The 15,181-nt window shown below is 35.6% G+C and overlaps 1 protein-coding gene across 3 annotated transcripts in view; it reads right to left on the minus strand.

The window, feature by feature from the left end:
* Positions 1-9,962, minus strand: part of MICU1 (mitochondrial calcium uptake 1) — a 237,564-nt gene extending 227,602 nt beyond the window's left edge. The window contains exon 1 of one of the 3 annotated variants that reach the window (XM_090278189.1): positions 9,916-9,962. Coding sequence is in view for 1 of the 3 variants with exons in the window: in XM_090278186.1 (XP_090134312.1) it covers positions 9,069-9,070 (2 nt within the window). In the remaining 2 variants the exon portion in view is untranslated. Of the gene's footprint in view, positions 1-9,068; positions 9,085-9,813 lie in introns of those variants that run through there. The other 2 variants (XM_090278188.1, XM_090278186.1) reach the window with 2 other exon arrangements.
* Between the last annotated feature and the right edge of the window lie 5,219 nt (positions 9,963-15,181).

The following is a 15,181-nucleotide window of genomic DNA, read 5'->3' on the forward strand; positions in this document are numbered from 1 at the left end:
CAAGTCAGTCACAAAAAGACAAACATTATATGATTCTACTTATATGAGGTACCTAGAGTTCCTCTAAATCAGAAGTCCCCAACCTTCAGGCCATGGACTAACACTGATTGGTGGCCTGTTAGGAAACTGGGCCACACAGCAGGAGGTGAGCTTGAATGTAATGCACTTGAATTGGCCTAAAACCACTGCCCCACTACTGGCCCATGAAAAAATGGTCTTCCATGAATCCGATCTCTGGTGCCAAAAAGGTTGGGGACCATTACACAAAATCATAAAGACAGAAAGTAGAATTGCAGTTGCCAGGGGCTAGAGGAAAAGGATAATGAAGAGTTAATAGATATAGAAATTCACTTGTGCACAATTAAAATAGTTCTAGAGATGGATGATGGTGATGACTTTACAAGAATCTGAATGTACTTAATAACGCTGAACTGTACACTTTAAAATGCTTAAGAGTCCTGGCTGATGTAGCTCAGTGGATTGAGCACTGGCCTGTGAACCAAAGGGTTGCCAGTTCAATTCCTATTCAGGGCACATGCCTAGGTTGCAAACCAGGTTCCCAGTTGGGGGCATGTGAGAGGCAACCACACAATGATGTTTCACTTCCTCTCTTTCTCCCTCCTTTCCCCTCTCTCTAAAATAAATAGATAGATAGATAGATAGATAAATAAATAAATAATATTTTTAAAAAATAAAATAAAGTGCTTAAGATGATAAACTTTATATTATTTCTATTTTAGCACAATAAAAAAATGAAAAAAGAAATTCTGACATACACTACGACACTGATGAACCTTAAAGGTATTATGTTAAGTAAAATAAGTCAGTTGCAGAGACAAATACTTTATGATTTGACTTATATGAGGTACTTGCAGTAGTGAAATTCATAAAAATAGAAAGTAGAATGATGATGCCAGAGACTGGGGGGAGGAGTTATTGTTTAATGGATATAGAATTTTCTGCTTGAAAAGAAAAGTTCTGAAAATGAATGGTGATAATGGTTGTACAAGAATGCAGATGTACTTAATGCCTACCAATTGTACAACTTAAACATGGTTAAAACAGTAATTTTTAAATTGTGGTAAAATATACATAAAATTTACCATTTTAACCACTTTTAAGCATATAATTCAGTTACATTAACTATGTTCACCACATTGTGCAATGACAGCACAATCCTGATTTTTGAAGAGAACATACAACTGTATTGCAGTATTTCTCAAGTTCTAAATTTATCTAATTGCTTCCTTGTAGCATGGTTTAATTGTTTCTCTAATCTCTTCATATCCTGTAATCTGGAAGTTATCTCTAAAAGCTTGATTGGAGTCAGATTAAATACTTATAGCAAGACCTCTTCAGATTATTTTGTGTACTTCATGAGCCTTGGTTTAAGTTTTATTCTCCAAAGTCTAATTTGCTATTAATCTCATCAATGTATTTTTAAAAAAGTCTTAGACATTGTAGTTTCCATCTCTGCAGGTTCGTTTGGGTCTTTTAAAATGCTCTTCCATGTTTCTATTTAACATATTCTATATTCTTGAGCATACAGAATACAATTATAAATTATAAACACAGTTTTAACATCCCTCTCTACTAATTCTCTCACCTGTGTCACTTCTGTTTCAATTTTGATTGATTTTTCCCCTTATCATTATGGGTCATATATTCCTGCACTTGTGTAATGTCTAGTAATTTCTGATTGGATGCCAGACACTGAAGTTTGCTTTGTTGGTGCTGGATATTTTTGTATTCCTGTAATTATTCTTGGGCTTAGTTTTAGGACACAATTCAGTAACTTGGAAACAGTTTGGCCTCTTTGGATCTTGCTTTTAATTTCAGGCTGGCCAGAGCAGCATATAGTTTACGGCTAATTCATGTCACTACTAAGGAAAAATCCTTCTGAATACTCTACATCATGACATGTTAAGACATTTTCCACTCTGGCTGACTGGAAAAAGACACTATTCCTCCCTCTCTCTACAAGAACTCCAAATACTATTGTTTCTAATCTTAAAAAAAAATTTTTTTTCCTAGCCTTGGGTAGTTTCCTCACATATATGCACTGATCAGTTCTCATAGGTGCATGTTTGAGGGGAGGTGTTTAGAAATCTTGGGAGTTCTCCTTCCTTTCAGTTCTCTAATCTCTAGGATTCTTCATTGAAAACTCCAGCTGCCTTGGCCTCCCCAAACTCCCTCAATTCTGGGAGACCACTGTGGTCTATCTGGGTTCCCCATTCCTGCTCTGCAGATGGGAAACTCTCTTCAAGCTGCAAGCCAGACCAATCATAAAGCTCACCTGATTTGTTTCCCATCTCTCAGGAATCTCTCCTTTGTTGCACAATGTTCAAAATCCAGGAAACCATTGTTTTTGTATACTTTGTCTGCCTTTTTAGTTGTTTCTGGCAGAAAGGTAAATACGGTTCCTGTTATTCCTTCTTCACCAGAAACGTAAGTTAAGACCAATTTTTCTGTCACTTTTATTCCTCTTTGTCTTTGTGAATTATTTTAAAGCAACCTTCAGACATCATATCACTTCATTGATATATATTTTAGTATTTAGGATGTCTCTCCAAAACTTTGGACTTTCTTTGCACATAATCATGTCATTGTTACATTTAACAAATTTAACAATAATTTCTTGGTATGATCTAATATCCAGTCCATATTCCAATTTCCCCAACTTTCTCAAAAAGAAATTTTTTTTAACAACTGGTTGTTCAACTTCTCTTTAATACTAGCTATTTAATGAACACTACTCTGTGAAGGATACTATGCTAAGTGTCTGATATCCATTACCTTATTTAATGCTCAATAACCCTTGAGTTAAGTATTATTACTCATATATAACTGAGAAGGACACCAAAGCTCAACGTTTCTAAGAAATTAGCCTAAGGTTGTAGCCAGTAGATGGCAGAGGGAAGTTTGTACAATCCCAAAGTCATTGCTCTAACCATTATATCTCATTACCATCTCAGGAATTATTAGGATAGAAAGTTAGATGATATCACTGCTGAAGTTGAAAATCAAATTCTGAAACTACTTAATTTAAATGCTATCAAATATCAAAGACCTGAGAAAATTAGCAGTGCTGCTTTTTTTGAACTATATTACAATAGAATCTACTTGATAATTTGAAAAAAAAAAGAATTTCCAAATATAAAAGCAAGTTTTATTTTAAAAAGAAAGGAACATAGTTGAAATGAAAATTAACTATCATGTGAAACTAGAGTATGCAGATCCAGGTTTATTTATAATATTCTACAACAGCTGTCAAGTAGAATGTGCTGCAATGATAGAAAACCATATCTGCACTGTTTAATACAGTAACCACCAGCCATATGTGGCTATTGAGCACCTGGAATGTATCTAGCAAAACTGACTAAGTTTTAATTAGCATAAATTTAATTATAATTATCAATTTATCTGTCTCCACCACTAGATCCTGAGCTCCTTGAGGAATGGAGTCTGATTTTCTTCTTTCCATTGCCTTGGTACATATTACACAAATAAAACATGTTTATTGATGTGTGGTAGAATGTGTAAATGGAATTTTCTAGATGTGTACAAGTAAGTTCTTTAAATGTATCAGACTGAGAAAAGTTACAGAGTGCAGTCTTAATCTATTAGATTATATACTGTTTCTATTCTGATTTTTAAAAGAGATGAAATATCTTATTTACTCATTTATTCACCAAACATGTTATGAGCTTGTCTATATGACTGGTGCTCAGGATATGATGGTGAATAAGACTTGTTCCTGGCATCAAGAATCACTCAGTCTCACAGAAAATACATACAACTGCTCCACAAAATAAGAATATTCTTTAAAGGGGAAAATAATTACTAAGGGAACCACAAAGGAAAATAACCACTTGATAGTGGAGGGAAGTTTTATGAACTGAAGAACTCATTAACCTAGTTTAAAGACGAATAGTAGCTCCCACTTGGAGGAAGGCAGGAGGGTGGAGAGGCATTCAGAGTACAACAAACAGCCTATACAAAGGTATAAAGACACAAAAAAACATAGCTTGTGGGGGTAGTGGGTGCAAAAAGTAGTTCACTATGTCTAGAATAGGAAGGCAAGGTAGAGACATAAGAGCTAAACCAGAGAGATGTCTTAGAGCTTATATTCTGATGCCCTTTATGTCCCATTGTATAGAATGCTTACTTAATCCTAGTAGGATAGTAAACAAATTACTGATTTTTTTTTTTTTAAGGAAAAAAATATAGCTTGCTAAGTTAATTCCAATACTAAGGAACAAACTTGAAAAAGCAAAACAAATTATAACTTAGAACTTGGTGTTTACAAATAGACGTCAAGTAATTATCCAAGTTTGAACAAGCAATGTTATTAGAACAGGCATTTTAAGTTTTAAATAATCAACATTAAATCACTTTGAAGAAAAATGCAACTATTATCTGTATAGTTGACATGAATGATGAGGATCTGTTTCTCAAGATTACATTCAAGCTTCAATTTTCTCATAGTCAATAAAATCCACCTTGAACTTTTTATCAGTTAGCCTAGGAAATGTTTACAATTTGCAAAAAAAGAAACCTGATTAATCTTAGTTTGAAGAAAAAAGGATTAATCCATTTCTAGCTGTTTCTTTTCTCATAAACAGGGTTAACCTCCCTGTCCTCCCAGTGAAGCAATATTTAACTTTCCAATGCCAGATCATTAATTATTCATATGTCAATCACTCCTCACAAGTCGGTCAATTACATAGTTGCCTTTTTATGGTTTTTCAAGTAATATTCTAAACTGTTATCTCTTTCACCTGCAGGTATCTAGCATATCAGTCTCAAACCATTACTTCTCCTTCACAGAGTTTAACCCTGAACTTACCCTTAAACATAAAAACAAATCCACTTTTATCATTCCTGCCTATTACCAAAAGTACCATAAATTCTCACATGATGCTCCAAGATGCGCAACACCTAGCTTCACTTGTACAGTGTATCTTCCACTTAATATTAAACTTCACTGAGCTCAGAGTTTGTGTAAAATCTCTTAACACATTCCCCTAGCACATTTATCATACTTCAATTAGGCAATCTTCAAATACTTGAGCAGTCCACTAATAATTATTTGGTTTAAGCAACGTTTTCTAGTTTATTGCTTTATATGCAATATGGAATTTAAAAACCTGCTAAAATGAAGAAAAACTGAATGAAAAACAATATAGTTAATTCCTCAGATACCTTTATATTTTAAACTCCCTACAGTTAAACATTCTGAAATTGGGAAATAAAATCTTTTTAAACATTGCTTTTTGTTATTGTTGTTATTAACGATTACACTTAATGAGAACCTACTATATCCAAGACACCTGGCACACATTAATTAAGTTAATGCTTGCAAGACTCCCACAAGATAGGTATCATCATTTCCATGCAAATGGAATAAACTCAAGTTTGGAGAGATTTAAGTAACTTGCTCAACATCCAGAATGACAGCCTTGGTTCCCACGCCATCCCTCCTCCCCCTGCTGGCCTGCAGCTGTCTGGGAGTTTCCCATGATAGTGGGGTACATCGATCTGAGCTCCATTTGGCCTTGATGAGCCCTCAACTCACAGCTGCGAGATAACGACTGAATTCAAGAGTTTCTTTTTTCTTCTCCCTATAAAACAGCCCCTGCTTCCCTAGGACCCCGGAGTCGGGCCATTTGCTGCACGGCTTCCTCCCTGCTTGGTAACTCCCTCAAGTAAATTTCTTTTCTTCTGCTCGCTGCCTCCTCATGGTTCTCTGAGCGACACTGTTCTTACACAGAAATGATATTGTTGGGTTTTAGAATATAGATCTGTCTAAACTAAAGCATGTGCCACCACTGTTAGCAATTAAAGTTCCGATGTCCATTGACTTGAGCCATTAACATTTTTTTAAATCCCCACCCAAGGACATGCTCACTGCTTTTACAGAGAGGGGAAGTGAGGGAGAGAGGGAGAGAAAAATTGATGTAAGAGAGAGAAACATCGATCTGTTGCCCCCTGCACATGCCCAGACTGGGGACTGAATCCACAACCCAAGTAGGTGCCCTCACCAGGGATGAAACCCGCAACCTTTCAGTTTACTGGACAGACCAGGTTTCCAACCACACCAGCCAGGGTCATTAGCATTTTTTTAAAACAAAGACAAGACAGTGGAGTAAACAATACTGCTTCAATTATATTTTCTATAAAAATACAATGAATCATCAGAATAACACATAAAGATACAAAAACAGACATTAATATTAAACCATAGTTTTAAAGATAACACCCAGTTACAGCAATTAGTAACAATTATAGTGATATATATATATATTTTTTCTCTTATCTCCTCAAGCCTCAAGCAAAATTCCTCTAATTATATGCAAGTATATGGATGCAAGACTAAGCAGAAGCTCTTAGCCTAAAGGCCATGGGAACAGAGCAGGCTTGAGCAAGGAGTCAGAGAGGCCTAGTGTTTCACTCTGTTACAATGGGGCAGATGTACCTTCACGTCATCTGGAAAATTGGGATTAACAGTGTATGCAGCTATATTGCCTGTTGGTAAAGATAGCTCACTAGGGTTGTATCCATGCAACCTTACTCTATATGAAAAAGGGGACAGAGGGGGAGCCACTTGCTAGGCTAGTACTGCTGCTTGCTATTTGAACCTGCACAATGGCTGAACCTAATTGTTACCAAACAGCAACTGGGGTCCTGGCTGCCTGCTGCCAACCTCGGGGCAAAATTCCAGAGGCAAAGGTTTGGTGAAAAAGAAAAAGTATTCAAACCCTTCACAGTTTTAGAATAACAGCATTCCACATGCATTAGACACTTAAACCTAGCAATAAGGCTAAACTCTTTAACTCTTTACAGTTTTAATCACTTAAATCTATCACTTAAGGCTAAACTTTTAACACCTGAGTTCTCCTAGCATTCCCCCTGTTAGTTTTATTTCCATAGGGTTAGTCTACAAACCAAAACAATGTAAGATACAAAAGATACACAACCCTGGAAGAATGGCAGGCTTCAGTCTGGAGGAAGAGAGAGCCTCTATTTTTCATATAATGCACAAAATGAAGTGGTTTCTACGCTAACAGATTTTTGAATATGAAATAATTAAAAGAATCAAGCATTTAATCATATCAACTACACATGCTTAAATACTTAGAACATTTCTATTTACTATTAATAAACTGCGGTTTGTTAATCAAGTTCACCCATGGTAGTAAAAATATTTATCAAAAATCAATTTTAACAAACTAGCCCAATATACATAATATTAAATTTAGAAAATCTGAATACTCCAGAGTAAGGTTACTATACATGTAATAAGAGTACAAACATATGCACTTGAAGAGTTTAAATTTAAGATCTATAAATTAATAAAATAATAGACAGTTAAAAAGGAAAAAGCAACATACAACTGTGAAATATAATTGATTTGTACTAGGAAAGGAAAGCAAGTTCTCTTAATTGAAAAACAAATATATATAAAATTACTTTAGTGAACATCTGTTGTTTTTGCCTGTCCAGTAACCATTCCCCCTTCTCTAGGAAATAACACCACAGTTTTCCTTTAGGAATTATGTGCCCCCTACCCTTAATTCATGTGGTTTGAAACTGTATAGCCCCTGCATCCCACTCCAGGGCAGGAACAAGAGCCAATCCTGGCCACACAAAGCATTCCATCATTCTAGCCAGAGACTGCCTCTAGGGTGGGAAATAATGAAAGTTAGGCCAATGAGACTTTCATACAGTAGTTTGTTAGAACCATAGAGAAAGAGAAGTTCTCTCTCTTCTGGGGTTTCTAAGGCTGTAGGATATAAGCCTAGTGTTATTAGTACCATATTTCCCATGGAGTCTGACTTCAGACTCTTTATTTTTCCACATAACAATATTTAAAGTCTCAATTTTCTCATAATTTACCAAACTGAGTAGAACATCTATCTTGAAAGAATTAACTTTTTCTGTTGGCACAAAAGCAAGCTATTTTTATTTTGAGTGAGGAAAATAAAGTTGTGAGTAAACTTTTTAAAAATTGGTTCTCTTTTTAAAAAGGTATATATTAAACTACTCTATATGGGGAAAAAGTGGTTACTATTCAGCAAGTCCTATAGCCATTGTAAAAACTGATTGAGGTAAAACTAAAGATTAAAAGTGGCTAAATTAGGTTTAATAACTATCAATTACTTTAGTCCTATAATTAAATAATATAAGACCTGAAGGTCAGTTTAAATCTTTCAGTTATAATTATTCTACATAATACTGCATAATGGGAGAAATTACATACCATTGTTTTACTCTTAAATACTATAGGAAAGTCAGTCTCCCTTGGTAATATAAAAAAAAAATCTACTTATTAAATACAGTAAATGTTCTATAGATTATGAAGAGAGTAACATACGCTTTTGTCCTTTTGCCTCCTATTAGTTTTTGTTTCCATCACCCTTCCCCTTTCTCCTAGACACACAACCCACTCCCAAACCTTTTCCTTTTGTCAGTACTACTCTGTGTTTTATAATCCTCAGTAATTATGGACACTTAGAAGGTGTCAATGACATTTTCTTGACATAAGTATGTAGGCAGAGTGATGTTGTGAAGTGGAAGAGGTAATCAGGGACAATAGAGTAGCTGGAGGCCGGAGCCACCTTCTCACAGACAAGTAGCAGTAGGTTCTAAAATTTTTTATTGAAGTGATAATCAACAAGCTCATTACCTTGTCCAACACCAGAAAGACAGCAGGTTGATCATCCTGACCAACATCTATGTCTCAAGATGCTGACATTTTACTAATCTGTCATATGGCTCAATGAAACCTAAACTCTCCTACAGCTATCAACCCCAAACTGCTTTATTTTATCTGCCAATTCCTTTCTTCTACTGCAAGATCACTTGCACATATGACCCAAAGTGATGCTCTAACATAAACAAAAGTATATCCAAGACCCCCCCCAAAAAAAACTGTGATAGACGCTTATATTTATAAAACCATAGAAAGAAAATGGGTCTTTCCAGGTACTACAGGGAGAACCAAGTATTTTACTCTAGTCCCTTAGCTATAACATGGTTATTTTACTTATATTTCAAATACTTACATTATATTTTAGGCATCTGAAAGAGAAGATAAAGAAACCAAAACTATTAAGATTACTGAGACAGCAACTTAAAGAAGAGTCCGCTTCAAACTCTTCTCCCAACATTCACATAGAGTCAATAACACTGGCTCATTCTCAAAACATCGCTTGGTACTAAGGCTGGGATGGGATGGTGAGAACGAAACTTGAGAGAGAATGAGAACGGGAAGGCACTGGAAAAGACAAAAACTGAACAGTCCAAGAGCTCTGCACTTTGTTTTGCTCCTTCGGGTCTGCACTGACTTTCCATTTTTGTTTCCTTTCAGTGATTAATAATTCTCCTCGTTATTGATCTAACTGTAAACTCCTCCACCCACTTCCAACCACATCCATAAATCTTAGTGGAACCAATCAAGTCTGTGTCTCCTGGTTGCCCGTGCGGAGACGGACGTCGGCGCCCAAGTGAACCCATCAGTTAGGAACTCGGCACTGGGAAAAGTTCTCCCGGGACAGAGAGAAGGGACGGGGTGAGGTGAAGAAAAGCAAGGACGGGAAGCAGAAAGGACTAAAGACTCCTCTCCAGCCCCCAAACGAAGCCCATCAGAGAGACGGCTACCGCCGCCCGACCTGAGAATTCCTCAGGTCCCAGAGCTGACAAACGTCCGGGCTCGGAGATCAAGTCCCTGAGGCTGTTCTGCATCCCCTTCCATTTTGTCCTCCCTAAATAATGGCTGTCTCCTGACACCCTTCAGAATTCAGCACTCACCCGTCCAAGCTGAAGCGCCAGCTGCTTCTGCGTCAAAACCTCCCACCTCTGACAACCATAGAGACGAAGAAACAGCAGAGACAAATCTTCACCCCCGCCCACCTTCTAGTGACTCTCCCAGCCGCTGGGCCTGTCGGGATCGTGGCGAAATGCGTGTGGGAGGAGCACGGAGAAGGAGGAGTGATTGGGGGAGGGAAACTACTCACTCCGTCCTTGCTTCGGGCCCCGCCCCCTTATTGTTTAGGCGGGAAAATCCTCGGGTTTTTTTTTTTTTTCTGGTGTTGTCCCCGCCGCACACACAAAAGTTAGAGGTGTACTGCGCCTTCTGTCACCTTGCTGTTGATACCCGTTTATGTGTTGGCTAAGCAAAAATAAGTCAGTGAAAAGAAAACTGGACCACGGTGAGATGACTATTGTTTGTTTAGAACTACATTAGGTTTAGGCTTCTTGTAAAATTTCCCTATTTCCTGTCCTTGGAGTTTTTTCAATTTAGAAACATCACCATTTCCTCTACTGTATGGGTTTCTCAAGTTTTCTCTTTGCAAACTAATATACTGGAGCGTTTAGTCTTTAAGCTACTGTTATGTTTTTCTCCACTATTCCAATGAGCAGTGAGGATGGAGCAGGATACTCTCGCTATGAAAATAGAACGAAAATATTTTGATAATGATACGAACTTTCAAATTTAAAAATCTTGAAGAATTCCCTTAGCACAGTCGTAGAAAAGACTACAACTGTGGAAACAAACCAACAAAAAAGGCAGACAGAATTATAATGAGTTAAACCGTGAATTAAGCAAAACAACTCTTCTCCATTTCTTCTCAAGCATCATCCCTCCCCACTAACCGAAGAACAATAAATTACTGTGTTCACTGTGCTAGCACTCTACCTCCAACCCAATGTTTGCTTAAAACCACCCTAGGTAGATGGATACTGTTTTTAATAAATTGCGGGTGGAGATTCAGGCAAAGACCCCAAGAAATGCAGTCAATGCTGGGTTTATCTGGGACACACACCTTACCTGAAGGACACTAAGCTCTGTACTCTCAAGCAGTATTCTTCCCCCTGTAGTCCTGTGGCTCTCTACCTGCCTCAGGGGTTAGAAATCTACGATGATTGGCTTCTCAGCTATTAAATTGTACCGTTTGTCTTTCCATTTAGAGCCTGATCTGTTAAATGAGAAATCTGCTAAAGAAATGTTTCCCCATTAATAAGCACTTAGCATGTTATCCTTCCCAGACAGTGTGTTCATTAGCTCTGATGATGGAAATTTCAAATTGTGTCATAGATTACTATGGAACACATTGGAGACTCACGGACTTTTTAGTAGTAGTTGAGTCAACTGTTTCTCAGAACAAGGGAAAAAGAAAGCAAAATTTTCAATATATAAGTTTTGAAAAAATCTATTTTTAAGAATTGGTGAAATTCAATCCTGATTTTAGGCAATATTTGTCTATACAAAATAACCACTTGAACTAAATTTTAAATAACATAAAAACATAAGTCACTGGTTCTCAAACTTTGTGGTGTCAGGAACCCTTTACACTTAAAAATTATTGAGGAATCCAAACAACTTTTGTTTATGTGTGCTATACCTATAAATACTTATTATATTACAAATTAAAACTGAAATGTTTTAAGTAAATTTTAAAATTTACTTAGTCATTTAACAAATAACATTTTATGAATAATAACTATGTTTTCCAAAAATATAAGAACAGCATGGTTTTACATTCTTGTAAATTTTATTAATATCTATTTATAGAAGACAGCTGATTCTCCTATCTTTTCTTCATTAATTTGTTTCAATATCATACATTAGGTAGCCTCGGAAAACTACTGTACCCTCAGAGAGTGGGAATGATAAGGGCAAATAACAGGTTATTCTTATTAGGAAAAAGGCCTTCACCGTATGAATCACTGGAAAGGGTTTCGGGAAACCTCAGGAGTCCTCCGAACACACATTAAAAACCAGCGTCTTAAACCATACAAATGTTAGCTATGATGGGATTTTTTTGTCTAACCATTTTGGCATCAAGTAGAACATTTAGTAGAAAGTGGAAGAAGACTGAGACAGTTTACATAGTGGCCAATCTTGTTAAAGTGAGTATTCTTTATTTTCAGGAGTATAGAATAAGTTAGCAGAATTCAGGGTCATAACTGAACACAACCACATTCTTCATTAGAAATCAGTCCACCAATTCAATTATTTTTGTCTTTCAGGCTGCTGTGCAAGGTGGTTCCTGTCACATGAATATATAATAACACTAAAGTGGTTTTATATCCCCTGTACAAAATAATATTAAGGCTCTAATTAAACATGTATGGAGTCAAGGCCTACTATATACAAGGCTCAAAATAGGTGCTGGGCTTATAAAAATGTATAAGTACAGATCCTGTCCTTTGAGCAACTTGTATATGTAAAGAGACTTACACACAGTATAAATGTATTTTTTTTGCCATGTTCAGTAATTCCAAAATTAGTTTGAAGATCAAATGTCTCAGAATGTTCTGGAGAGATTAAAAATGCAGATGTCTGGACTGTGAGATATGCTGTTTAAGTGGACCGGGGTGGTGCTCAGATATTTGGATTTTACAAAGTGACCCATGTAATGATGGGTTTGGGAATGAATACTAACCACATGGAACAAGAAAATGGATTTGGTCTTTACCCCTAGTACTATTACACATAAAATATGATTTCTTTATTTCATCTTCATTATTTCAAAAGTATATCATTTCTGAAATATCTGTTATCAGGAGAAAGAGTACATATTTAATTTCATTCAGTTAAAATAGAAATTTATGTACTTATTTCAAACATTGTGTAGTACACCTGCCTTTATCACATAAAAATAATAATGCGAGATGTACTGCAGCAGTTTCCAATACACTGCACCACTAGAAAAAACAAAACATGTTTTTCAACAAGCATGTAACTGCAAAAAGTGTTATTTTATAGAGCTTTGATTCAATTTCTTTAAAATGAATTCACTAAGATGCCCTGTGTTTTATTACACTTATTTTCAGGCTTCCACAGATTACATATAGTATTTCAGAACAGCAAAGTCTTTCATCACAAATTTCTTTTGATGGTATATTATATGACAAGTAGCAACCTAAAGATTTATGATCCAATGGGTATTGCAGTGAATGTTTTGGCTATTAACTGTAGCTATTTTTATTTATATTCAAGTAAATAAGAAAAATAAAAACAATAAGCTTAAAATTTCCTTCCTTCTTAACACAAGAGGAGAGCAAGAAAATAGCTAAATCAGCCATAAATATGATCTTTAAAAAATGGTGTATATTCCTCTTTATTTTGTGATTGAAAGTAACTTCAAAATTAAAAACCCTGCCCAGATTTTGATTTCTAAATACCTTTCCCCATAAAAATGAATCTAGGCTTATTGGAGAAAGAGCTGATTTCAGGACTAGGGTGGGAAGATACAAGATGACCTAGAATACTTTGTTGTGCTAGAAATAAGGAAGTGCTCAGAGAGTAAAATGGAGGCATGTCAATAGGAGCCAGCTTGAAGAGCCTCTCATTAGCCATATCTAGGGTAACTAGAGTATCAAAATAAGAACAGTAATGAATTAGCACTCAATGAATAAAACAATCCATTATTCTTTACTAAAGAGAAAGATGGCAGGAACTGGAAAGCTATTCCTTAAAAAAAGAGATTGCCCACTGATAAATACAAAGAGAGTAGTACAGTTGGAAAATCACCATTTTTCAACTATCATGAAAAAGATTGGTTTAGGGGAACATCATCAATGGATTCTAAGTTTAGTGGGGGAAGACTGATGAGAAGCAGCATATTCTCATGTTTTAAAAGTATCTCCCCATAGATAGTGTACTATGTTGGAAGAAGAAAATAGTAACCATAGAGCGAAGAATCTAGAAACACTTGGATCAGTGAAGAAATATCAAGTAAACCCACATTGAAGAACATTCTATTAAATAACTGTCATGAAAGACAAAGAGAAAAAGGCTGAGGAAGTAACTATTCCACATTATAAAGGTCTAAAGATATTTGACAGCTACAGTTGATATAAACTGAAACCTGTGTGGGGAAGGGGGATGCTATAACAGAGTTGTTGGAACACTTGACAAAATTTGAATATGGACCATAGAGTAGATAAAATAGCTCCCATATATGCTACCTGTGATGATTACATAAAGGAATATCTTTTTTTCCTTAGTAAATACAAATTAATGTATGAAGAGGTAAAGGGAAATTATGTATGCAATCTATTCTTAAATGGTTCAGAGAAAAATAAATCAATGTCTAGAGAAAGAGAATGATAAAGCAAATGCAGCAAAATGTTAAAAATTGGTGAACTTTAATGAATGTTATTCAGAAGTTCTCTGTCCTGGTCTTGCAATTCTCCTATAATTTTAATTTTTTTTTTTTTAAAGTTAAGAGCTCTCCAATTTCTTTCTCTTAGACCTCATTCCAAATGGGCTAGAACATTCATCATGAACCTTTTAATTTACTCATTTTATTTCCACTATGATTACTAATCAGGTGGTAGTTATCTTTTATAATTTTAGTTAATTATGTGCTATCAATAAAAAGAAAAGCAGCTGGATTTGCAAAAGGTCAAAAAATTTCCTAATCCCAGTTGTAGAAACTTTTTATATTTGCAACTAAAATCTGATTCTAGACTTTTTTTTTCTGTGTGTAAAATCACTGTTTTAATATAACTGACAAGGTAATACAAGGTACACCTCCTTCTCTTAAGAAATAACATCACGGTTCATTCAGTCCTACAAGCTGGAAGCTTAAGCATCATCTGACTCTCTTCCCTTCCTAATAACCATTCACAGCATCAAATAAAAAAGTTCTGTTGATTATTTCTCATTACATTTAAAAAATGTATCTATTTATTTCAATCTCACTTCTGTACTACTGGTGCTATCTTTCAGCTGGATTACCACAAAATCCTATTCACTAACCTAGCTGCTTTGGATCTTTTCTCACTATTCCATTCTAGATGTTTTAAGAAATTGACTTATTGAGCCAGATACTCAGATGAATCAAGGTTAAACAGGGAGAAAAGGCAAAGTAAGTAGACTTGTTCATTTCCTAACCTATTTTAGATAATTAGCTTTTCTACTTTCTATAAACATAATCTAACATTTCCTCTAAAATAATTGGTTGAGTTTGAGTTATTTTTGTTTTAGTTTGTCTCACAATTTTAAACCTTATTTTCTAATTACAAAGGTATGCAGGCCCTTAAATTCAAACAACTGAGAAACATGTGAAATAAGTTCTCCTGGTGTGATTCTGGCCTCTGCGACTGTTCTGCAGAACAAAAGTTGTTTATCTCCATCCTTCTGCTCTCCCACCTAAGTGTGGAA

This window comes from Furipterus horrens, unplaced genomic scaffold (assembly GCF_987537825.1).
Source record: "Furipterus horrens unplaced genomic scaffold, mFurHor1.1.pri manual_scaffold_5, whole genome shotgun sequence".
NCBI lineage: Eukaryota > Metazoa > Chordata > Mammalia > Chiroptera > Furipteridae > Furipterus > Furipterus horrens.